Genomic DNA, 25,390 nt, shown 5'->3' with positions numbered 1-25,390 from the left:
CGGGGGCATTAGCCATGGAGATTGGATGCGTGTGTAATTTTTCGTGAGACTGATCTGGGTGCAGTTAATCCCTGTGAATGGGATCCAGTTGCGTTATGTAAAGCAGTGCTGCTGGTTTTACATAATAACAGAGAGGGGTGGCGTCTTGCTCGGCGCTGGGGGGGGGGGGGACGGGGGGACGGGGGGGGGGGACCGGGCGGGACGGTGTCCTCCCCTCTCTGAGCGTGGCGCTTCCATTGTGCGCCCCTCTTCTGGGACAAAGCCCCGGGCCCCGGCTCTCAGCTGGCGGCGGCCGCGGCGGGTTGCCCAGTCAGCCGCGCGTCCCCGCCGACGGTGCCCGCCGGCCCGCCCGCCTGCCACCCGGCCGCGGGCAAACGCGCCATGGCGCTCTCAGACCTCGCCGGCGCGGACAAAACGACCCGTCTTTATGCGGAGCGCGGTGAATAAAGACCGTTATTAGATAAGACCCCCCCACCCTCACCCTGCCCCCCCCCCTTCATCGCCACATTCCTCACTCTCCCCCAACCCCCCCACTCATTGTATAGCGCGAGGAGGAGGAGGAGGAGGAGGAGGAGGAAGGAGCCCTCTCTTTGGACGTCCCCGGCCTGAAATAAAGCGGTCGTCCTCGGCGCACAATGGGCCGGCGCATTCTCTGCCGTCTCTCCGCTCGCCTTCATTTGCATGGCAATGCGATTATCAGACCGAACGGTGTCACTGCAGAGCGGCCCACAATGCGCCTGACAACAAGTTTATCTAAGCACAAAGCGGGGCGCTGAAGAATGGGGCCCTTTCCCCCCCCCCCCCCCCTCTGGCCCAGGTTTAACATATTGAAATGTGCCTGGATGTGGATGTGGGGGGTGGGGGTGGGGGGGGGGGGTGGCAGGGGGGATGTGGGGGGTGGGGGGATGTGGGGTGAGGGGTGGAGGGGCGATGCTGTCACCGGCCTTTGCCGTGAGTGATGGACTGGTGGAAATAGTCCCTAACGCGGAGAGAAAAAAAAGAAGACTTTGCATATAAACCCCAGTGTGAATGCGGGCATTCAGTGCTCTTTAATGAGAGCCGGAATGGACACTGGCACAGGGTCCTAAGTGGCGAAGTGACTTGCTCGCTTTGGGGGGAAAAAATAATCAATCAGGGGCCTGCGCATGTTCTGCTCCCGCGGCCATCGGCAGAGCGCTTGGCTGTCACCCCTGCGGCGTCCGTCTCATACCTGCAGTGTGTTGAACAGAGAGACGGTGGAAAAAAAACAACAGAGACCGAAATTTGTTCTTGGTCAGAGCGCAGCGGGGCGGATGTGAATAGTAGTTTCGGTGTCAGTATTAATCAGCACAGGCCGTTTATTGCTGAATATGCGATGCGTGTCATCTGCGGGCAGGTGGGCTGATCCTTACTGGAGTCTAACGGACGAACTCTGCAGCTGAACTTCCAAGAGAAAAATGTGCCTGCCCACTAAGCCCTTAGCTTCTTACCCTTGCCTTCTCCTAAGTGATAATAATGCTGAGTATCCTAATCCCTTTCACCTACTGAAACTCACTCACGCACACATGCACACGCACTCACACGTGCACATGCACACACTCACGTGCACACACACACACACACACACACACACACACACACTTGAGTGTACCACCGGGGGAAATGTGTGGAGGGGAAAAAAAAGTACTTTTATGATGGAAAACAAATGCTTTGACTAGAACAATACAAATACAATATAATAATTTTAAAAAGTATTTTAGTGTGGCCGTGTATTTATTTAAGCGTAAGCAATATTAACCCAGGATGTTAGATAGCCCAAGAGAGCTGTGCAGTGATGCGTCAAAAAGGTTAAATCTGATTGTCTCCTTTTCCACAACGTACTGTTGGGACACAAGAGTTGTACAGTTCTTCACTTTGACCTCTATTGCTCATTGTCAGCGTAGTTTGGGTAACCTACAGGGGACATTCTGTGGTCATTGCAGACTGGAAAGGCTGTGATTTGTTACATGGAGCTGGTCCTTGATGGAACCAGACATCGGGCTCCCTTTGTCAATCTACCGGGTTCCAGGAATTATCTCATAACTAACTCACTGATCTTATCAAGAGGACAACCACGGAATTAAACAGTACCTGTCAGTGGGGAGCCAGTAGATCCTGCAGAGTAACCCCATCAAACAACCGAACCTTCACTTAGGAGCCGTTTACAAATGATGTCATTATAGACCAGAATGAGGCAAAACAGGACCTCTCACTGCTGTGTCCTTTGTGAGGCACCTAAGGTTGATCTGTGAGAGAATACCCAGGGTGAACATTGGTCAATCATTGGTCAATCAAGCAATTAGGCATTTCCCTAGTAAAGGCCATTTGCTTGGTTTGTGGTGCTTAACTGACGTCTAACTGACTACTTTCCCTTGAGTTTCTTTTCAAACGCTTATCTGCTTTTGTAAAAAATGTACTCTTAGTTAAACATCATTCAGACGTAATTACATCTTACAGCTGCTAATTAGAAGTATATTTCAGTACATTAGATTATTCTCTCTGTAAATGTTGAATGACAATCTTTGATGTTTAAAAAAGAATAAATAAAATAAAGCAGAACTGCTTTTTTTAGCAGAACAACATTTGGTGTGTGTTAAGAGAAGGAAATGGTTCCTCAAAGACTATGTGCATGTGTCTCACCTTCCCCCAAAAAAGTGCGCGTGTGTGTGTGTGTGTGTGTGTGTGTGTGTGTGTGTGCGTGTGTATGTGTATGTATGTATGTATGTGTGTGTGTGCCTGTGCATGTATATGTGTGTGTGTATGTATGTATGTGTGTGTGTGTGTCTGTATGTGTGTGTGTGTGTGTGTGTGTGTGTGTAAAGTTAGCAGCACTAATAACACTAGCGGTACTGTACTGGAGGATGGTTAAAAAAGATCCCTCAGCTGTGTTGGATCAGCTTGGCAAGCGGGCCTCGTAAAGACAATACAGCTGCTCCTTAGCGTTCCCCCATCGCGTTATCTCGAGTGCTGGAGAAAATATGTCTTATTAGCTCACGCGCTGTGTCTAAATTCTGTGCTACAGTGATGAATAATGTACAGAGCTGAGAAGGCGGAGGTCTGCTGCTTTCTGACCTGCGCTGCTCAGCTGTGTGGGGGGGGCTCTCTCTCTCTCTCACACACTCTCTCTCTTTCTCTCTCTCTCTCTCTCTCTCTCTCACACTCTCTCTCTTTCCCTCCCTCTCCCTCTCTCTTTCTCACTCACTCTCTCTCTTTCCCTCCCTCTCTCTCTCTCTCTCTCTCTCTCTCTCTTTCTCCCTCCCTTCCTCTCTATCTCTCTCCCCCCCCCTCTCTCTCACTGCTGAAAACGGGGGTCATGCCACTGTTCCTCACCATTTCGGAGGGGCCTGAGAGCTCCGCTGAGAACTGCATGTGAAGCTTATTGCCGATGTCCCAAAGTCACCCAGTCCAACCCCCCCCCACCCCACCCTCCACCCCCCACCACCGAGGGCCTTTTTTTAACAGAGGAAGGGAACGAGAGGCCTCGCCGCAGAGCAACACACAGTACTCAACACACAGCGGTGCAGCGGTACCTGACTCAACACCTTCGCTCAACGAAAACCAAAAAAAAGGCTCAATGGCATTAGAGGCAACAATGTCCAGAATCGTGCGGGATGGGAAGAGGGAACTCAGTTTTTTTTTTTTGAAAAGAGAAGAGAAGAGAGGAGAAGGAATCTACAGACACTTTGCTTTGTCTGGGGGGGGGAAAGAGTGAAGAGAAGCTGGGCCAAGCTTCAAAGCATCCATTTCCATAATTGCCTTGTAACTCGGGCAAAAAAAAAAAAGTAAAATAAATCTGAGAGGGGGCTATAAAAAGCGCAGTCTCTCAGATGGGTGGAGGAGGAAGGCCCAGGAGCTCTCCCCGAATCTCCCCGAGTCCCCCCACAGTCCCCCCCCCCCCAAGTCCCCTGATCCCCACTTGTTGCCATTCTAATTCAGTGAAAGCCTTCCCTTCCCTAACCTCCCTCAACAATGGGCCATGAAATCAGTGTCCTCCCTCTCTGCTGCCCTCGTCCTGGGGACTGACAGCTTCCCCGGGCCCTTTGTCTTCCTGCGCAGCCAGCAATGCGCGGCTAATGGTGATCTGTTACAAAGCCTGGCTGCATTTCTGCGCCATTCAAAAAAAAAATTTTGTTTGTTCAAAAAAAAAAAAAAAAAAAAGGTTATTTAGTGCTATTCCTCCCCCCGCCAAAAAAAAATTGCCCGAAATTGTCTTTTGTTAATAAATCTTTCTGTGGAATTTTTTTTTTCTCTACTAAGAAAAATTGAAAATGTTTAGCTATAAACGCCATTCACATTTTTAGGGTGTCCTGTGCCACCTTTTAAACTGGGGAAAATCAGGACTCAGGACTGAAGGAGCACTGCTTTAGGCTGTATAGCTGGGCAGGGCACGATGGTGTACCGCATGTACGCTTAGACAGGTGGTGATCCACCTATTGGAAAGGAGGTGGTATGGTCATTTCTCCCCTTTGACTTGGACACGTCTCCCTCCCTCCATCCCTCCCTCCCTCTCTCCCTGCCCACCCTGCCCACCCTGTCCCACACTGCCCACCCCGTCCCACACTGCCCACCCTGTCCCACACTGCCAACCCCGTCCCACACTGCCCACCCCGTCCCACCCTACCCACCCTGTCCCACACTGCCCACCCCGTCCCACGCTTCTGTTTCTCCACCCAGCTCCGACACGCTGGCACATCCGTGCAGAAAGGGGGCAGCTTCCCTCCGCCTGGGGCTGCGGGCGGACCGTCGGCGGTGCCTCATGAAGGGATTAGCGTGCCGGACAAAGGCGACCGGCGGGTTCAAAGCTGGACCCTCACCACAATAGAAATGACATTTGTATATCCCGCGGCCTGTGGGAGGGGGGAGTGTGTGGGGCGGGGGGGGGCTGGGGGGGCTGGGGGTGCTGAGGGGGGGGTGAGCGTTGACCGGGAGGTGAAGAGGGGACAATGACAGAAGGGGGAGAACAGGAGGAAAACACAAGGCAAGCCCCTCTTTCTTTTGAAAGCTGCTCCCTTTCAAAAAGCCACTTCAGCCGGCCATGAGAAACTCTCCTATTTATTTACTCTTCATCTTCTTCTTATTCAGACTGGCCACTGATGGCTCCATTCACAGTGTCCCAGTGCAGTCCAAGCACGGCCTCGCTGGATCAATTCAGGCCTGCAGGCTTTCAGAGAGACAAACTAGATTTATTTTTAATTGATTCGATATTCCCTTTTTTTTTTTTTTTTTTTTTTTTACTAGATCGGGAATTAGCAATGCATTCCTTTCAAGCATTGCCCTGCCACGTCCAGCAGGCTCGTTCTATTAATGGTGGAGATGAAGCAGCTTGAATTAAAAGTGAGTCACAGAAATGTCATTTAGTTGCAGTGTGTAACTACAATAGGGCTGCATTTCCCACTGAGGTGATGCAGAACGTCACATCACCACTCAGGTCAGCATTCTCCGCGCCATGTCCTTGTTCTCTTTTTTTCAACGGTGAGCACATCTGTGCCTTGTGACCGAGTCTTCAGTAAAATAAACAAATTAATGTGTTGTTCCTTTAATCATATTTGTGCGTTTTGTCAGATTTAAACTCACAGTAATGGTAGAGCGATATTTTAGCCAAATAAAAAGGAATGAAATGAAAAGCGGTATAAAAATTTGAATTGGCTGTTGTGAAAGCAAAGCTGCTTGAGATAATCGTGCATAATTACTTTTAGTCTCTGTGTCCAATCAATTATTTTTATGCATATTCATATCTCGTGTGATAAATGTAATTATTTCCACAAATCCCCCAATGATATGGCTATGCTGGCTTAGATAGCCCATACTGCTGTTTTAAAAGCCCACGGTTTTAGTCTTTTGCACAGCTTGGATGTAAATAATTTTGTTGTGAAATACGGTTTTTTGGTTTGTCCTGTTGTCTGTTGCTGACGGCACGAGAGGGAAATAAAAACAAAGAACTCGATTTTTTTTGTGTGTGTGTGAATTGAAGAGCTCAGCGCCATTCATACTGATACTTGACAATGGCAGTTGTTTGTGTGAATTTAAGTGGTCATTTAATTTGCGGGCGTTTCACAAATGCTTGTCTCTTCGCCTTCCCTCCGCACCACAGACTCAGACACCCGGGACGGGGTGTGGTGAGGTGCTCCTCAGTAATGCCACCTGTATTATTTCTGGAGCAGAAAACGGGAATTATGCCCACCGGTGGCACACGGAGAGAGGCTGGGGTTGTGCGGATTACTGGGATCCGCACGGGCTCGGCCTGGGAAAGAGGAGGTGGCAGGAGGTGAAGCGGTGGAGTGGAGATGATAAGGTGTATGGGGGTGGGCGGTTGGGGGGGTGAATGTGTTAAAAGAAAAAAAAAATCTGTCAGTGTGTTCCTTCGCGCACACACACAGGCTTTTTTTCATCCCTCCTCGTATTCAAAAGCATATTCTCTTGTGTGTCTGCGGAAAGGCTCTCTGTTGGGGCGCTTAACATTGCTGGGAGCAAAGAAATGAAAGAGGAGTCAGTGTTGATTATTGCTCATTAGCCACAAGGACATCCACTTAACGTGTGAATAAATGAATGACACACCAAACCCTGCTGGAAATGGCCTACGCGTAGCTCTGAGCAAAATGTTGGCTTAATGGCTTCCATTTGCGGAATAGTAAAAGACGCCTGTTGGACACGTAGGGCTGTACAGGCTGCCGCGATTACTTTGTTTCCGGACAGGCATTTTAATCAGTAATTTTATGCACTGATCACAGGGAAGTCAGCTCATTGAACATTAGATGTATCCCCTCCACAGCTGTTCAGATGACTTGTAATGATCCAGAGATCATAAAATATATATAGGCTATGACTTTCACGTGAACATACAGTGGATTTTTTTAAAAATCTTATATGATTTTATTATATTGTTTTATGTTAATCATCTCATGTCAATGCTCTCATGTCTACTGCTGGGCCGACCATCGGTTACTGAAAACATGAAACAGAACTTTGACACATTAAGCAGCCAATGGACGACGAGCCTCCTTGCGTGTCTCTTAGGCTAATACGTGCGATAAGGACGTCGGTAAAGGGAGGGTGTTGGTCACTCGCGCGCTGTGGTATTTCCTGTTCCTGCGCCGGTCGTACGCTTCCGAGAGAGGGAGCGTGTATTTAAAAAAAAGAGATGATGACATCAATCAGTGTCAGCGACAGACTATGTGATTTATGAATATGCATAATGAGTGCTCAGTGAGATGGAGGGTTCTCAGGAATATAATTGATTAGACAGGAAGGCAGCATGGAGAGAGGAGCTGGGAAAGCTCGGCCTCTTTAAAACTAAAATACAAAGCCCCTGTCCAGCTCTCTCTCTCCCGCGGCCAGGTCTCCTAGCACTGCCTCTGAGCGTATATGGCACTTTTAACACTGAGTTGCCGTCATTGAGTTGCTTTGTAAACCACTAACCGGTCCAATGCTTGTTCAAACATCACAGCACATGAAAGCGTCTAACTTGCTTTTTTTGCGTAATCGTCCAAAAAAATCTGATTTTGCTGTATAATTGTATTATTTAACTGTGCAGTGATGTCTTGCCGATAGTTTTATTCGCGTATGAGTATAATTTTCTACATTTTGTGAATTTTCAAGTACTTTCCATAATCACCGTGCTTTAAAACGATAAATAGATTTTTGATAAATTATTGAACATTGATTTTTTTCATGCTTGAACAACTTGTACAGCTCGATCTATATAATCAGTTTATATTTTAATTTCTATGGCGTAACAAAAATTAAACTGTGGACAATATAAAATCATTCGCATTTATTTTATTTTATATTTTTCTTGTGAATGTACTACATTATTTTGGTATTTGTGTGATTGTAGTGAGCAAGAAAATGAATAAACAGGTATCCTACCAACAGGAGCCTCAAGCTCACAGATGCATGCTTTAAAACGAACTAGCTCACTTTCAACTGTTTTATGTGGGTTTACAACACTGCGGGAAAAAGAACTCACAAAAGAACAGAACGTCACCAATATCTGACTTGAAGGACTAGGAATGACTCTTCTGTATATGTAATTATATATAAATGATATATTTCATGTTTTTCAACAAATAATTTGTCAAGAATTGTATTTCAATTTAGAACAATTAAGTGGATTTCTGCGCAGTATTGCTGACCGCAACAAAGTCGCTTTAAGATCACTGCTTTAATTTTCACCATACCATGCCATATGGTCTGAGATCATTATAAAACAATTCGAAGAATGAGATGAGATCAACATTTTTAAAAGTATTTAAAGCCTGGGGATGCAGATACAATAAAAGCAGTTTTCCTATTTTGAGATGTAATACACACCGTTAAGAAGTACACCGTTTAGGGGACGTTCCAAAACAAGTTTTTAAGCAACAGCATACGATTTAAGCAAGCCTACCGGATGGATTTGTATATTCGTTACACTCATTCTCATTTTAAAAAGATTGAATAATACAGCGTAACATATAGTTGACTATGTGTGCAATAATACACGTAGATATTATTTGTAGATTGACATTCATATCTTGTGATATTGCGATCGCACCCCTTTGTAAGCTTAGTTTTATGATGCTGATCTCCCTGTTTTGTTTGATTCAAGATAACTTAAATGTAAGAACTAAAAAAATAATAAACAACCATAAAAATAAGCTTCCTGTCTGTAAGATGTGGACATGAGCATGTCGTTAAGACTGCTTCATTACATCTGGAATAATAAATGGCTGCATCTAATTTTTATGTTTTTCGATCACCATCACTTGGGAAAATGTACAAAGTTTACCAGTTATTGGCTTCAGTATATCACTTCTCATATAACATCAGAAAATTTTTATTGACTAATAATTTCCCCCAAATGTTAATTCCACTAAGAAAACATTTATATCGACTCCCGTAGAATAGGCCTGCACTGTATACCGGCTTCAGACTCCGGGAAAAGTGGCCGTTACTGTCGATGACGATGAACAATAACCTGTAGAGGGAGCTCCAACTCCAACTTTGCCTAAACTTTCTCAGCCAACAAAGCTGCTCGTATGCAAATGATCTTAGAGAGGGAAAACAAACATAAATAAATTATTTCTCGATGCATTCGAGGCATATGGAAAGCTCTACAGAATCGATGTCTGAAGAGAACTACTGCTAAATTTTTAAAGAGTTAAATCTCAGATATAATAAGAAAATTATAATTACGATAACCCGTTGAAGAAAAAGCCATTTGACCTCTCAAGTCAAAAGCGTTTCAAATCTGAGTTATATTCCTCATAATTATTTAGTATTGTTCGAAATTATTCTCAACAGCGTGCAATTTAATAGCCAATGTATTTAAAGAATGGTGTATTTAAATTCAGATGTTGTGTCTCATTACATATCAATATTCAACGGCAAAACCAACCACCAAAGATTAACACAATTAATCACAACCTCGCATAATAGAGTTTTTGGATATTAATATGCTTTAAATGCACACTGAAAACATAGCCAGGTTATCAATGCACTATAGACCAAGCCACGATTAAGACTGTACAAAAACTGTTAAACGAAGCTATTGTTGTGCTGATTGTTGATGCTAAAAACATGGCAAACGTTTTTCTTTTTCTTCTGAAATATAAGCCACCCTCCCCGAAACACCAAATGCTCTCTGATAAAGTTGCAACAGTTCATTTATTAGCCAAAATATATACTTTCTTGTACAATTTGGTTCACACATATGTACATTTTCCTTATATACAAAACATTTTGAACACCAAATCCTCACGGAACTTACAAAAAGAAAACCTCACTGACTACATGTTCATACAATATTACATTAGCAGTTTTACACGGGACATGCTTACAATGTAAGTATACAGACAGACAATATTCTTATTTTACATTCCATACAACTGATTAAAATAAAATATACAAAATATAGCGCCTACGAAGAGGACAGCGCCGATAGAACCAGCGCGGCTTCTAGCTGGTTCTGAGGCCTGCAAAATATGGGAAATGAAACAATGTAAAGAAAGAAACTTTTGATAAACAAAACAAAAAAAATCCTCAAAACGTGTGTACTTTTAATCAGCGTGCGAAGTAAAATAAACAAAAAGGACTAAAATAAAGCAAGACCCTGACAGGACTAGCCAATGATAGTCGATCAATAAATCGACGCAGGTTGAAAATCATAGCTGTTTGTAATCTGTAGGCCTGACTACTATAAATGTAAGACTGTGCCTCAATAATGCGACAGTTATAGGGTGTAATATAAAATAATTACATGGTCAGATGATAATATATAATCAGGCACGGTCGAAATAATATGTTTGTACTAGGATGATAAATTTAAACCAGATGATTTTGAAAATTTGAAACAGTTAACCCAATATTAATAACGTAACAGTATCTTACCGTCTTTGAACTGGGTGGAAGGCTGTTTTAAACAACTTTTTCTCTGCTTCCAAGGCACTAGATCTGTCTGAAATAATAATAACGAAATAAAAATAAAACATTAATTTACTTTCTCTATGTTACGTCACAGCTGATTGGTTTTGAGGCGGTCATTTTTATCAACATTTATCATGTCTTGGCTATTTTTTCCACAATACGCATTTAGTCCTCATACGTCAAGGTAAATGAGTAGTTCCGTTTTACGGTTTTAAGGAACGTAAGGCCTACTGAGGATTTAAAACCTTGCACTGATATGTTTCTTGCACTGGCTTTTACTGTGAGAAAATTAGCCTTCATCTTCGTGCATATTGTTATTATGTGTATTTTACATAGCCTTTTAATTCGTATATCATTCATTATTATTTGAGGCAATATAGGCCTAGGTAATCTGGCTAATTGTGGCCAACTGCGTTTAGGCCATTTTACTTATTGTCGGCCTGTGCAGTAGTATTTTATCTCTCTCGCTCTCGCTCTCTCTCTCAGATGTCACACTCACCCATTTACAGAAGTAAACTACCTTCGTTATTTATTTAGTTTTAAAGACGTATTTTAAGCCAACAAGGACAGCTCGTGCTTTCAAAGTAAATATTCAGTCTTAGTGAAATATTGTCAACAAAACAATACAAAAACACAATAGTAAAACAGACTAAAATTTAACGATTGAGAAGAGTTATAAATCAATAATACTTTTCAGTCGTGTTGACATGTACCTGTTACAGGTGATTCTGAATTATGACTTTTGTCCTCCGTGTGTCTGGCGTACATCGCAAGGCCGTTCGCCGAAGCCTGGTTGGCCAGTCCGAGGTAATGGTTAGAGTTTATTAAAGCGAGCTGATGGGCTGAGAAGGCTCTGTTTGTCCAGTTCTGAAGTTTCCCAACTGGGCAAGAGATAAGTCTGTGAGGAGCGATGATTGCTTGTGTTGCAGGAGCAGCTGAGTTTCCATTCACCATTGGAGACTTTCTAGGATTGTCCGGAGTTGTTGCAGTCTCAGCCAAAGACCAGATTTTAGGTTTCTGGGCAGGAGCCGCGTTATTCTCAGAGGGTGGCGAGTTAATGGACGCGGGGTTCAGTTTTAACTGCTCGACGTTTGGGTGTGCCGCTTTAATTTCTAAAGTGTGGTGGTGAAAGTGTTCCCCTCGATCTCCGTGAATGTCTTTGCTGTCTTTTACCACTGCTTTGAGAAACCTGTGATCGGGTCCTGGCAAGTCCTCGTAACCGTCTGAAATCTCCGAATCGCTTCTGCCGTCAAGTTTCAAGTCCGCGTGCAGATCATCCTGGTCATCCAGATCGTCCTTATTTTCGATATTTTCCGTGTCGATATTCTCTAAATCAATTTCTTCGTCGTCCTCCCGCTTGTCTCCCTCGTCCCCCTCATGATCACTACTATAAACATTTCCCTCTTCATCTGTCCGGCTCCTTGGAGCCCAGGTCATCTTGTTCTCTTTCTTTAGCCTTCTCCTGGCGTTGGCGAACCAGGTGGACACTTGTGTGAGGGTCATTTTGGTGATGATGGCCAGCATGATCTTCTCTCCTTTGGTGGGGTACGGGTTTTTCCGGTGCTCGCTCAACCAGGCCTTAAGTGTGCTGGTACTCTCCCTTGTGGCATTTTTGGGTCTGGACGGGTCACCAAACTGATATTGCCCGTAGGGGTAAAAAGCTGGGTGATGGTGAGCAAATCCTGGGTGTTGAACGCCTGGGCTATCTTTCAACTCATACTGAGGTCCCTGAAGAAATAACATAGACATAGTAAATATGAGAAACCAGCAAAATAAAAGAGACGCCAAAAATGTGTTATTAAAGTTTTGTATAACCATGCAGTTTACATTCAGCAATATTTAGGTTGTTATTTCAACGTCCACTTTTCAGCCTGAGATGATTGTGGCAATTATGGTTTTAGCCAAACGGGCCTCCTAAACCGCACGTGCAGAACATGCCTTTATATAGTTTTTGAACAAATACAATTATTTAGCCCAGTGGAAGCACAGCAAGAGCAAAAAATGGAATATAGAAGAAAATATTATTACTGATCATTTATGGCCATCAGCTTTGTTGGCACTCTGTCAACACATCTGACAAAGGGATTTGCTGTCTTTATGCAGGGTAGGCTATACCATGTATACAGTAAACATTTTTGTGCATATTTCAAAAGGCAAAAAATTCTACATTAAAGAGTGTACAATTAATGCTACATTACTGCATTACTACTTATTAGCCTTATAGCAGAAGGATGCCCATGTTTTCTTGAATACTATGCCATATGTTCTGCGCTTGCTGTTTTGGTTAATCTATAGACAGTTATTTTCGTATTTTTTAAATTCCATGAAGTGGTCTTACTTTATGGCTCAGTTCCTTATTTACAAATAAATGGCCAAGTGATTTTTTTTTTAACAATTTGAGACTCTTAAAAGTCAAAGCGGCAGAATTTTTTTGTTGTTTAAGTTGGCCGTGAGGTGTTTAAAATAAACACGAGAGGCTTTCAATAGCCTCAACTCTTCTCAAGAACTTTAATATTTCAAATTGAAACTGTGAACACATTACTTAAATAAATACTACTTACCAACTGATTGAAAATAGAAATATCATTTGAATAAGGAAGGAAAGCTCCATATCCTTGCGCGGCGGCGAAAGGTGATCCGTACATGGTTGAAAGAACGTTGGAAAGAGCTCCAGATGGGCTAAGCTCTGTCCCGGCTCGAGCGCTGCCAATACCCTGGCGCTCCGAGGGGTATATCGGTCTGATATACTGATATCCCAACTGCGGGAAAGACATGGTCGTAGAAAAAAGGCTTCTGTAATCACAAAAAGCAGGGAATCGCCCTCTTGGTACGCACTACGATATCCACTTTACAGTGAGCACAACAGACTGTAAGGGAAGTCTATATTTCCTCATACAGGGCCGATGTAAACGATCCGATTGCGCTTTCCTCCCTCACTTTCCTATTGATCTGAATGGACTAAGGTCAGGTCCTTACAGATTGCTTTAGATTATTGGGACTCTTAGCTCTGATTGACATTTCTAGTCGTTCAGAAGCCCCTCCTATTTTCAAGTCTCTCTCTCTCTCTCTCTCTCTCTTACTCGCCAGCCCTCCTCCTCTCTCTCTCTCTCTCTCTCTCTCTCTCTCTCTCGCTCTCTCGTTGACTATTTCCTCTAGATAAGTGTACTGACGTCGCGGTCTCTTATTTGAATGGGTTTCAAATCTCATTTTATGACTCGCCAATCACTTCATGTGCTGTTTGTTCTTCCGGCCCTTCCCCGATTTCAGTACTAATTTTCTATTTGCGGTCATCCATACAAATGACACAAATTTCAGTCTTGCTGCGTGATTAACTTTACGTATTTCTTCAGTATCTGTCTCGTCTGAATAAAGTTTTTTTCTTTCTTTATTGTTACACGTGCGACTGCGAGCCTTGACTTTGCGGGTGTTCGTAACCTACAACGCAGAAGGTGCATTTAAAAAAAAAAATGCAGCTTTGCTTAAAGCGATATTTGTTAGGCTAAAATAATTAACTTGCCATTAAATTATCTTATTTTCCTCCCGCTCCAAGGATAACAACAATACAGCGTTACTTGATAAAATCTCACAACATTAAGACGCTGAAGTGTGTGTGTGTGTGTGTGTGTATGTGTGTACACATTTGGGTGAGATATTTTTTAAGTTACAGAAATATTTAAACAATTATGAAACAGTCACTCGGAAATATTGATAAAAAGATAAAATTCCTAGAAGAAAACATCTACAAATGGTTAAGCAAACAGACATCGCTGGGATGAATTTCATAAAACCCAGGACTTGTAAATACTACGGATTAAAACAAAGCAAGGCAGTCAGAATTGAAATTCCATGAATCAATATTTGAAAACCTGCAAGGCACATCCATAATCGCATTCGATCCCATCTTTATATCATCTTAGGTCTGATAATCGTCTACGAAACAGCCACATTCTTAAAGAAATTATTGCCTCCAGTTTATTATGAACATGTAATATCCCTTCTACAGTATTGACAAAGGGATTAAAAGACAACTGCTTTATCTTAGTTTTAATGATCCGATCGGGCTTCTCGGAACCACGAGTCCGTTTAAACCTTTAATCTTCTTTTCAAGTGATTATTACCATTAGTTGTGAATGATCAAAACGGCAGTATCATTTAGGCTACTGTGTATATGCCGCATCAAATATCCATAATGTATACATGTAAAGTTGGGATGTTGCTGCTTAGCGTCCTGACATTTCGACTGGTGACGCTGGTATAACCGAGCCCGGGATTACGTGTTATTAATTACCAGACTGCCTTGTGCCATGCGTACAGAATGGTAATCGCTACACAGCCGTCAATAACACAAGAGAACCACTCCCGGGGCTAACAGCGAAGTGGAGTCCCTCAACTACGTTATCAGAATAGCTTCACACTGAGTTTAAAAGGCATGCATGTGCAGAGCAAAAAAAAAAAGCTTTAAAAGATTTTTGTAGAAGCTGCATAGCTATTCAACGTCGCCAGAAGGTAGTCCATTTGAAAAGACACGTGATTGTATTTTTTTGTTATTGTTTTCCATTTTTTTTTTAAATGTGTTAAAAGTGTACAGTCAATGCACTCACGTGTTCGATTTGAACAGAAAGGAGGTTAAACAAAAGTTAGTCAGAAGTAAAATCAGGTTGCTCTGTACTATGAGCGGTTCAATGAGAGAGGCAGGCGACACGTCTGCGAGTTGGTGTCCGCTCCACAGCGCTCCGAGTTCGGATAGACACGTGTCTTATCCCCGGGACCTGTCAAGGCCCCAGGGTCTGCCTCTGATTTATTACCCCAATCAAACACACATGCACTAACTTAACACTTTCACACAGACCCGGGAAACTGGAGTGGCCATATAAACATAAAAGGAAGCCCTCTTCCTTACCCTATAGCGCCTCAGTAACTAGCTCTGCTAGATCCCTGATATCTGAAGCGTTATTTTGTGAAAGGAAAAATATGTATCAATTGCTGTAAATGAAAGGGATTCATTGAGAGCGACGCAATGCTTATTTCTAATTGATTTCTTATTGCTTATCTGTCCTGATAATAATAATAATAATAATAATAATAATATATTTTTAAAAAGACATTATTATTATTATTATTATTATTATACTCCTCTTTGGAAACATATTTGACTGTCCATTCAATAATTGACATATTATTGATGGCACAATCCATGAACTATTGAAGTAAATTGATTGAGATCATATCCCCAACATTAGACCTCTACGTTTCATTTTGCAAGTGAAGGGTTGCGCATCACCAGCAGGCGATTTATTAAAGTAGTTTTCATGTAAATAAGCATAATACATATACTATACAGGAATAGATGTGTGCTGAATCGCTTCTACCTATACAATGCACAAAGAGCCAATGACACTTCGAAAATAATGAAATGAAGCTTAAGATCAAAGACTTCAAACAGAGCCTCCTCAGATTACACGTTTGGATCTTTTCCATGATTCCAATTCCAAGGCGACAGAAAACAAGTTACACATTCCTCATCACACATGGATTCAATTTTCAAGGAGCCCTCTGATCAAAATCTGTTAATTGTGCTGACAACGGATTTGAAAAGAAAACACAATTAATGACCTTTCATGTTTGAGAGAGGGAGAGAGGGAGCCGTCCCTGTGCAGTCCCGCCTGTCTAAATCACATTTTATGAACTACTTTGGCAAATAAGCTGTTATTTGGAGATTCGTGTAGGATGCGGTTTACAAAACATACGGCTTAATAACACATAAATATTTTTCCTCACTTTGCATTTATTTCACTGGAGGAGAGGGTCGCTGGGAGGGTTTTTTTTTTTTAGAATTGCGGAAGTTTCCGCTGTATAGCGTTTGAATTTGTGATGTCAAATTGGACATTTCAATCTTTGCCTACATGCATTTTATCTTTATGGTTAACATAACATTAAATTAAACTGCACATTAATCCAACATGTTGGCGCATAGGCCGACATGCTGACTTAAACAATAGGCATGTCTACCGTACGATGTAACTGACGGTTCAGTTCACGTCTACAGTATTAATAACATTTTTTAAACAAGAATGTTTTGTGTTCGCTCATATAAACTGGGGGGAAAACTTTTTAAAAACTTGGCATAAGCTATGTCAAAAACACTGAAGTCTCAGAATGTGTTCTCTTCCCCACATCTAAAAGTCCCCTCCTTCCAATTCAGTTCCCATTAAAATAGAAATTAAAGGGTAATAAATCTTTCTGGTTCTGTAGAGAGGTAGGGACTTAATCTAATAAATGAAAAAGGAAAATTAATTGTAGTACGGACTTGACGCAACCGTAGTAAGGACGCGATCCACTTTCAAAAGAGATTTAAAGTTTTTTTATTATTATTATAACTGTTGGGACAATTGGAATAAAATTCTTCTTTTAATTACATTACACCAGCCAAGCGTGCACATTAAACAGATAAGCCCTGTTTGCATGACTGACAACGTATGGGTTTCTGAATGGTTCCTTTTGCATAGAACGCATTAACGAATTAAACTGTATTATGCAGGACTCGTCCATTGACACATAACACATACGGTGTCCCCTTTCGACATTTCTCACGACATACGTTATTTAATGTATGTCTTCATATGTACATAAAGCAAGGTGTGGCAAAAATACTTGCCGACTTGCACCCAGTCGTGCACAGGTGTCGCGTCTTGCCTATAGGGCAGATCTGGGGGTTATCCTTCAGATATTCAATGTAACTTACTAGAAGTCATGGATGTAACACCTTCACGTCGAGTCGTTTATTAACTACAAGTGTATTTAATCATATTCACTTAAAATATGTGAATACGGTTGTGTATGTGGTAAATAGAATAGAATCTCACCTCACAATAATCTCACAGTTTACAAAATACAGAATCAAGTGTTTTAAATATCGCTATATATAAGCAAATAGAATAAAAATGAAGTATGGTCTCAATCGCGATAACCTGTATTTTTCTTCAAGTCAAAATGCAGTTTTAAAGTTTACATTTCCGCGCGCACATTTAGACGACTCTTGTCCAGTCGCCAGCGACAAAGCTTGGCAACAAAGCTTTTACCCTCTGAAGGAACTGCTGCTGCTGGTGAGGCGACTTCTGCACACGTTTGCGCTAATTTCTTCAGGGAGTTATCTTTGTATAGAGGCGTAAGAGAGAAGGCAGGGCTCTAAAAAAAAAAATGAGCCCGTAAAGAGCGAATTTGTGTTTAAATTGTGGCGCTGCCGGGAGCCATGGGCAATAATTGATTGGGAAGGTCAGAACGCCCGGTGTCAAATGGCCTTCTCACCGCGCTCTATACACTGCTTTGGTAAATATTATGCTGTCCGTCCTGGGGGGGCTCCGCGATGTTTTATTAGCGACTCTGAGTCTGATTATTTCACCGTTATTTACCCACATCTGTCCTGGGTGAAATCTTCACGGCTCTGCTGTGAGGTCTTGCTTGAAAACGTATCGTAACTGAGAATATTTTTTCCTCCGCCGCTTCCCCTGGCCGGGCAAATTCCGTCGGGACGCGTTAATTAATCAATGTAAACAGAGTCAAACACCACACGCTTATTCCTCCCTTCTGTCTCGCCGTGATGTTTTACACACTACCATCAAAGTCCTTTGGATACCGCGCTATTACTGAGACGGTGTGACACATTTCAACCTTTTATTGACATAATCTACTTGTATAAAGCACTAGCAGTTAAAAAATAAAACAACAATAATAATATTTATAAATGTAAGAGGGATACATTTATTGAAATAGACAAGACATGATGCAGTTAGGTAGGATATGCATGGGGAAATAAACATCTCCTTGGTGTAATTACACACATTGTTGTTGCGTAAATATAACCGTTATGCATATTGTGTTTTTAACTTTCATTCGGTATTCCGCTCATGCATTTTTCTTTCACCTCCAATCCAGGAGTAGCTCCCCCTATATCACTAACAAACAGGCATTGATTTTATGGTAAAGTCACTTTGGAATGGGAATGACTTACTCTAGGCCGCGCTATCACTGTATTACACAAGAATGGGCCAGGTAACAAGATGAACATTGATTCAGCATTATGGTTGATCAATAATGAAATAAGTAACTTCGGGGCCAAATTAAAATGCAAGCTGGCTTAACGCTGCCAGCTGCCGGGCTAAGTGACAGACCTAATTCAGCTGAAGGGGGAAAGCAATATTTGAATTGAAGCTGCTCTGCACTTCGGTTTACGTTGTGCTGCGGTCGACAAATGGTGGTGCGTGCTGTAAAGAAGCACTAAAACATGTTGCCTAACCCACCCACACACACACGCGCGCGCGCACAGACGCGCGTAAGATAACATTCTTTGTGGATCAGTGGATCACAGCACCAACACTAGCACAAAGTCGACAAATAACATACTAAACAAGAACAGTAATGGCAAGAACATGTCTTATATCTTATAATATTCTATTTCTATTATTAATAAAGGTTATTATAAATTATATTGAGGTACATATGATTAAGTCCACAGCATATATTACATTTCTGTTAAGTTTCCATTTCCCAGGTACTTTTATTTTGACACATTTTGTATTAAAGCATTGCTGTTAAATATGTAGCCTACATATATTCCCTTAATTGAACATATAAACATATACAGCACAATTGTATATTTTTGTAACAGAAGAGGCCTACTGTAACAAATTTGCCCTTATCACTGTGTGTTGTATGATGGCATATGCCTTCTTAATCTTTGTGTTCATTTAATATATCACTATTAAGGCACAAGTTTCTTGGCGTGACAATGCCAAAGAGCTAGGGAACAAAATGAGAATTGTGACCCCAGTCATAAAGAATTATAACCCTGCCATATTGATTACCGAATGTTAACAATAACGTATTCCATTAATACTTAATTTGTCCTGGGTGATAATGCACACACACACACACTAAAAAGTGAAAATCATAGAGAGAATAAGGTGAAAACAATGGAATCCAGTGTTGAAAAAGGCATTTTTAAGTGGCATGAAATGACCAAATGTTTTGTTTATCAATGGGGTGAAAATACAGTTGTGACATTTTCATTTAAAGTAGTGTTTTGAAGTATCAGCATAACCTGGCGGCTCAGTAATCATATTTATACAGAGTATTCTATCCCTCACGAGGGGCTCGTTGAAGTAGGCCACGTACTGACAGACGCAGCGGCTGTTGGGAGCGTGGACGCTCCTGGGGACGCGCTGAGAGAGGACAGGCTGTGAGGACCGTGGACGACGCCAGGGACATTTCTGAAGAGGACAGCCTGTTCCACCTGGTGTCCTGTCTTTTAATGGGGACTGCTCATTAGAGCACGCTTTCCGTATGCTTTCTAAACGTGTCTCATACATACTGAGCTGTGTCTGGTTGCTTTTCGTTTTTCCTTTGGTATTAAACCGTATTGCTCATCGTGCTTAAATTTAGGTCAGGAACTGAGTGTAAATTTAGATCTATAAGGAGCCTTATCCATTCAGTGGCCGTGGTCAGCAATGTATAAACATCTAAAAAAGAAGGAGGACAGACAGTTGAATTCTAAATGTTCTAAATATTATGTTTCCTTTTACTTTTCTACACTGAAAAACAAATATGTATACATCTGCATTAGACTCATATAATTGCATATTTATTCCCTCATTCATATTTGAAAGTGAGATTCAAAAGCATTTTGACATGCATTTGCTGCTCTATACAGTTCCATCACTGGCGTTTACTATTCTGGGTTCTGATATATCGCCTTGCAGCCAGTTAAACCCTTGCTTGCACCATACCCACATTCTTATTGTACACCCAGATGTATGGAGGGCATGCTAAGTATGTGCCCGGTTCTAATGAATGACCACCGGGGAGAACTTCCCTAAAGTTCCGTTTCCATTTCGGTATTCTGCGTGAGTCCACAAGCTTAATTACCGTGCTGAATAAAATCGTATCACCTCCATACAAACTATGACCACTATAGCACCTGCGTGCAGGCTGCCAGTTGTCTTGCCTTCACACACGAACGTTACGCTTTAGTACTCTTTTATGGAAACGAAAGTGTGATTAATTATGGCCCCGTGTAATAATAATTATGCCAGTAACTCACATTTTGACCTCCAGTGGAGTTTGCTATGTTTGTTGATGGGGGTCTGGGTGGACCTACTCCAGAAAGTGGCCTATATACTAGTGTCCCACTGGTCCTTTTCAGGTATTACTCTTAAACAGAAAGCACAACAAATATTTTTGTCCTGTGACGTGTCGGTACGTCACAGTTCTGCGCGTCACACTATTTACACCTTGTGATAGTTTTTGTCTGACACAACAGAACTAAAACCAGACGGCTGCATTTCCATGGCCAGAAGAAAGACACATTTGTTTCCCCCCCCCCCCCTCATTCTTAAGCTGTAGTTACTGGGCTGTCAATCAAAACAACATCAAAGTAGAGGTGTGGCGGTGTTCATTACATTGCATTACGTTACAGGCATTTAGCAGGCGCTCTTATCCAGAGAGACTTACACAGCTTTTTTTACACATAGCATTTACATTGCATCCATTGATACAGCTGGATATATACTGAAGCAGTGCAGGTTAAGGACCTTGCTCAAGGGTACAATGGCAGTGTCCTACCTGGGAATCAAACCTGCAACCTTTTGGTTTCAAGACCAGTTCCTTAGCTATTATCCTACACTGCCACCCCAAGGTGTTTTTTTCCCCCAGTGTTTTGGAGACTGAAACAAGGTGAATTAAGGTGATGTAGAGATGGCACATTTTCTGAGGACCTGATTGGCCGCCTGGTTACCAAACTGGCATCTGAAATGTCCTGACAGGTACCCACACGCACGCTGGCATACAGGAGGCCTGTTATCCTTTTGGACACATAGCATTCAAATGTTCTCGTTATAACCAGTAACCGAATGCATGACCAAATTCATATGAAACAATACGAGACAGGAGAATGAAGGGTAAACAGCTCAACACAAAATATAGAGTAAATCTTTGTTGATGTTGAGTACAGTTCCTTTTTTTAAATACACATTCCCTTTAAATACGCATTCACTTTTTTGCACACTGGCATGGCCTATATAACTGAAGGTACAGTGATGTCTTTCACTCACGATTTTCAATTGGTGACACAGACCTTGTCCGTTGGCCCAATATGTGAAATTGGTAATACTGAGTTTCGAAAATCTGTGGCTAGGTCAGGTTTGTGTACATGATCTACACCAGCCTTTCACTGCACTTCTGTTGTCCACACTTGATGAAACTATCTGTGGATATTACTTCTAAGTCTTCATTGGTCACCCTTTCATGTTTGTATTTTTTTTCCACTTTGAAGACCATTGTGAGTTCCATGGTGATAATTGATCTCCAGCTAATGATTGTCTTACTGCATGAAAGGAAATATCATCTCAAAAAGTCATTCCTGAGTCAGAAAGCAGTCTTCATTAAAGTAGATAAAATATGGCTTTCTGTGGGGACAGCATTGCATTGATTGTAATGCAAATCAGTAAAATAATGCAGATGATTGGTCCACAGCATTGTTTTGTGCAAGCAGATATGAAATTAGGCTGTTTGGACTTACAGTAGGACACAGGAGCATGAAAGTTGCGGCTGCAGCCAAGTTCCTGTTTGAATAGGAGTTTAATTGCGTGACTCTGCTTTCTTAATCAGTGTTTCTACATAGGCATGTCATCTTGGACCAATTCTAAGAATTCTCATTCTTGTAATGCTGAAAAAAAAAAAAATTGAGTAAATACTGCCACATTTGAACTTCTCAACTGTGGAAAATGGCAGTTGAGAAATCGCAAATAACTTACCCTGAGAAACCGGGCTGGGCTGGGCGGGCATGCCATAGTTTGCATAGAGATGGCTTTATAACATAATGTTAAGTGTCTGTATTCAAATTTCAGTCTCACTACTGCAGTGATTGTAGAAAAGCAGGCCTGCAGCTAATTGAGACGGCTTCGTCATTCGTAGCATAGAATTCATTGGCTTATGAGTGAACTGGCTCCCTTCAGGAAAAGGAAATAAATGAATTAATCAATGAATCTAATATTGAGCTCCCTGGCTAACATTAGCAACCGTTTCTTTCAAAACTGTGGGTTAGCGCGTCCAGTGCACATACGGTGACCTGACTTGACTAGCTTTACTTGCTATTTTTACTAATCAACATAATACATGTTTTGGATCTAAAACTAGAAGACAGTCGTTTAGTCTAATTCACAATGCCTGAATCACAACACTTTGAGACCAGGTGTAGTGTCTTTTCTAGTAGCTCTCTTTTTGCTTGCAGTGTTCTTGGCTTGCTTAATTTTTCAAATCCATATATTGAAATAATTTGTCTTTCCTCTCCGCAGTCAGCAGAGAGCTGTTGAACTTTCATTTGAACACATTTCATATAATCAATATTAAGTCAATTTAATAGTTTCCATAATGTATGCGCTGACATTCTATCATGATTGGATGTTGAACTTGTTTTAAATATGAATGTCCAATAAGTAGGCATCGTGAAAAATGAAAGCAAATTATGAATCCTAATATATTACACAGAACCACACTGACAGTAATGAACAATACCTTCAAAATCATTTAACCTCAGTATGAAATCTACAACAAGACTTTTTTTTTTCCACCAAAGTGACTTTGTGACATATCATCTGTTTCCAAGCATAGGGTGACAGTTAGTTCAGCCATTTCCTCATAACCATTTCCTTTATTTAACAAATGGTAATGTGGTCAAAAAAAAGTGGTAATTCAGTAGTTTCCTCACAACCATTTCTGTTTATTCAAAGACAAAAATGGCTGCGTCTTGCAAAATATTGGAGAAACAGAGGAACTTTTGGTAAAAAAAAAATGTTTACAAGATTCCAGTATAACTTACCACTTATCACTTCACTTTTTTGGTGAATTCATATTTTTCTGTTATTTTCAAATATTCTTCCATGATAATACCACTTCATAGAATTTGATGCAAAGAAGCATTACATTTAATTAATGCAAATGGCTATTTCAGTTATACCATTATGAAGTATTGCAATGACCAACATCACTGTTACAAATATAATGATCACAGGAAAATTATATATATATATATACATTTTGAATAATAATAATAATAATAACAATAACAATAAACTTTGTTTATATTATTATATTATATTATCTGCTGGGAGGCCTACAGAACCCACTGGTGAGCAGAAGAAAGTCAGCTGAACCGTGCGAGCACCCCACTTCATCGAAGCGCTCGCATCAGCATAACAGCATCAGCTGGCTGGTTTTGTGTACGGGCGAGCGGTAATTGTTTGTAGAATTAGATTGTGCCGCTAACTTGCGAGATGGAACAAATGTCAAGTGTGTGTGTGTGTGTGTAAGGTATTGTAGAACAAGCAGCCAAGCAAGACTGGACTCAGCTGCCGGGCCAGTGCAGTCACAACCAATAATGATTAGGCCGGCGTTGCCGGGTAATTTCTCCTTTATAACCGCGAGCTGTGAGAACGTGCTAGCGCCGCCGCCGCCGCCGCCGCCGCACGCGCTCAGTAACACCGCGCTCGGTTTTTATCATTGTCCAAACCCTTACCTTATCGCGGCCCCGCGACGGTCCAGACGCTGTCCGGCCTGCGCGTAAATGCCTGTTAATCTTTATGTATCTGTCAGATTTTTCCTCATCGAACAACCCCTGGCGTTAACCCACACCCCCCCCCCCCCCCACCGCCGCCCGTCCTCCCGTCCTCACCTTTAAGCGGATTTTCTACCCCGTGTTGCATACAAATTGCGAAAGTAATCAATAAATATGCACCTATGAATTATGCAGGCGCGTGGGGTGGTGGGGGGGTTTGGGGGTGCTCAGCCGAACGGGGTATTTCAGAATGGCGTCCCTGTAAATCACAATAAGCAGTCACGGTTGCTGTTTATGTTTTTTTTCTCTTCCCCCCCCCCCCACTCTAGCGGGTCTGCCAGTTTTGTCTGTCAGTGTGTGTCCCGGGTCCAGAGATATACGGCGGGGACGCCCATCGGGGGGGTGAACGGGCGCTGATCCTGATCCTCGCAGACGCCGATTAAACAATATGGCCATCGTTCATCGGGTTTATTCCAAACGACCCTAAATGTTAAACGGTAATCTGAAGCCCGACCCCCCACCCCCCCACCCACCCCTGCCCCCCCCGAGCCTGGCACCCTTCTCCCACCGCTAATGAAATGAGTCACTGAGTGCGCTGGATTAGAAGAAGAGGCTGGGGAGTATATGATCATGTATATATACACATTATTATATATTGGAAAAGTGTCGACTCTATTCCCCTGGTCCTTTTAATCCTCCGGCCCAGGCAAAGCAGTCCCGGCCCCGTGTGGAAATTTAGAAAGTGGAAAAATCGGTAGCGCTCATAGCATCAGACAATAAATCCTCAGGTTATTTGCCACCGCGTTTAATTAAATATTTTGAAAAGAAAACCCTTGTGATTGATTCTCCCTCGCTATTGATCCGCCATCGATTGCTTCTGCCGCGCGGCCTCAGCTGTGCCGTCTGTTAAATGGTCGCTCGGCAACAGAATATCTCGGTAAGAATTGCTACAGTAAAAAAAAAGAAAAAAAAGTAAATTGAGATTGCAGACTTCAGGCGCAGGTATGCCATGTCCAGGATCTGACAGAGCATCACAGAACTTCCCCTGAAATTATGACGAAAGTTAATTGCTTGTAAGTTTGTTTTGCCTCTATTTCTTAGTTGTTGATTGTGAAAGCAGGAAATGTTGGAATTAAAATATATTGCCATCGGTTCCCTTTTTTTTTGTCAGCTGTGGACTGTATTGCGCTGTGCAATCTCTTGGAAACACGACAGTGGAAGTAATAATCATGTTAGGTTTTTTTAAGAATGGGAGACAGGATTCCCAATCTATATTCATGATAAAAGTACAGTAATTGCCCTGATAACTTTCTGTACTGAATTCATTTTCAGTTGTGAAGAAATATCCTGGAATATCCCTTT

At 42.1% G+C, this 25,390-nt stretch overlaps 1 protein-coding gene and 1 long non-coding RNA gene across 3 annotated transcripts in view; one reads left to right on the top strand and one right to left on the bottom strand.

The window, feature by feature from the left end:
• Positions 1–25,390, top strand: part of LOC135242584 (uncharacterized) — a 67,825-nt gene that overhangs the window by 32,281 nt on the left and 10,154 nt on the right. The window contains exon 4 of one of the 2 annotated variants that reach the window (XR_010326403.1): positions 4,693–4,876. The exons of the other annotated variant lie outside the window; for it this stretch is intronic. This is a non-coding gene — a long non-coding RNA (uncharacterized LOC135242584). Of the gene's footprint in view, positions 1–4,692; positions 4,877–25,390 lie in introns of those variants that run through there. 2 annotated transcript variants of the gene reach the window in all.
• LOC135242074 (iroquois-class homeodomain protein irx-3-like) lies at positions 9,645–13,497 on the bottom strand. Its single transcript, XM_064312973.1, has 4 exons — positions 12,984–13,497; positions 11,136–12,150; positions 10,387–10,453; positions 9,645–9,971 (listed from the first exon to the last, which is right to left on the bottom strand). The coding sequence occupies exons 1-4, from the start codon at positions 13,194–13,196 to the stop codon at positions 9,917–9,919; spliced, it is 1,350 nt and encodes a 449-aa protein (XP_064169043.1). The 5' UTR covers positions 13,197–13,497; the 3' UTR covers positions 9,645–9,916.

Source organism: Anguilla rostrata, chromosome 16 (assembly GCF_018555375.3).
Source record: "Anguilla rostrata isolate EN2019 chromosome 16, ASM1855537v3, whole genome shotgun sequence".
NCBI lineage: Eukaryota > Metazoa > Chordata > Actinopteri > Anguilliformes > Anguillidae > Anguilla > Anguilla rostrata.
This window is presented reverse-complemented; position numbering and strand designations above follow the sequence as displayed.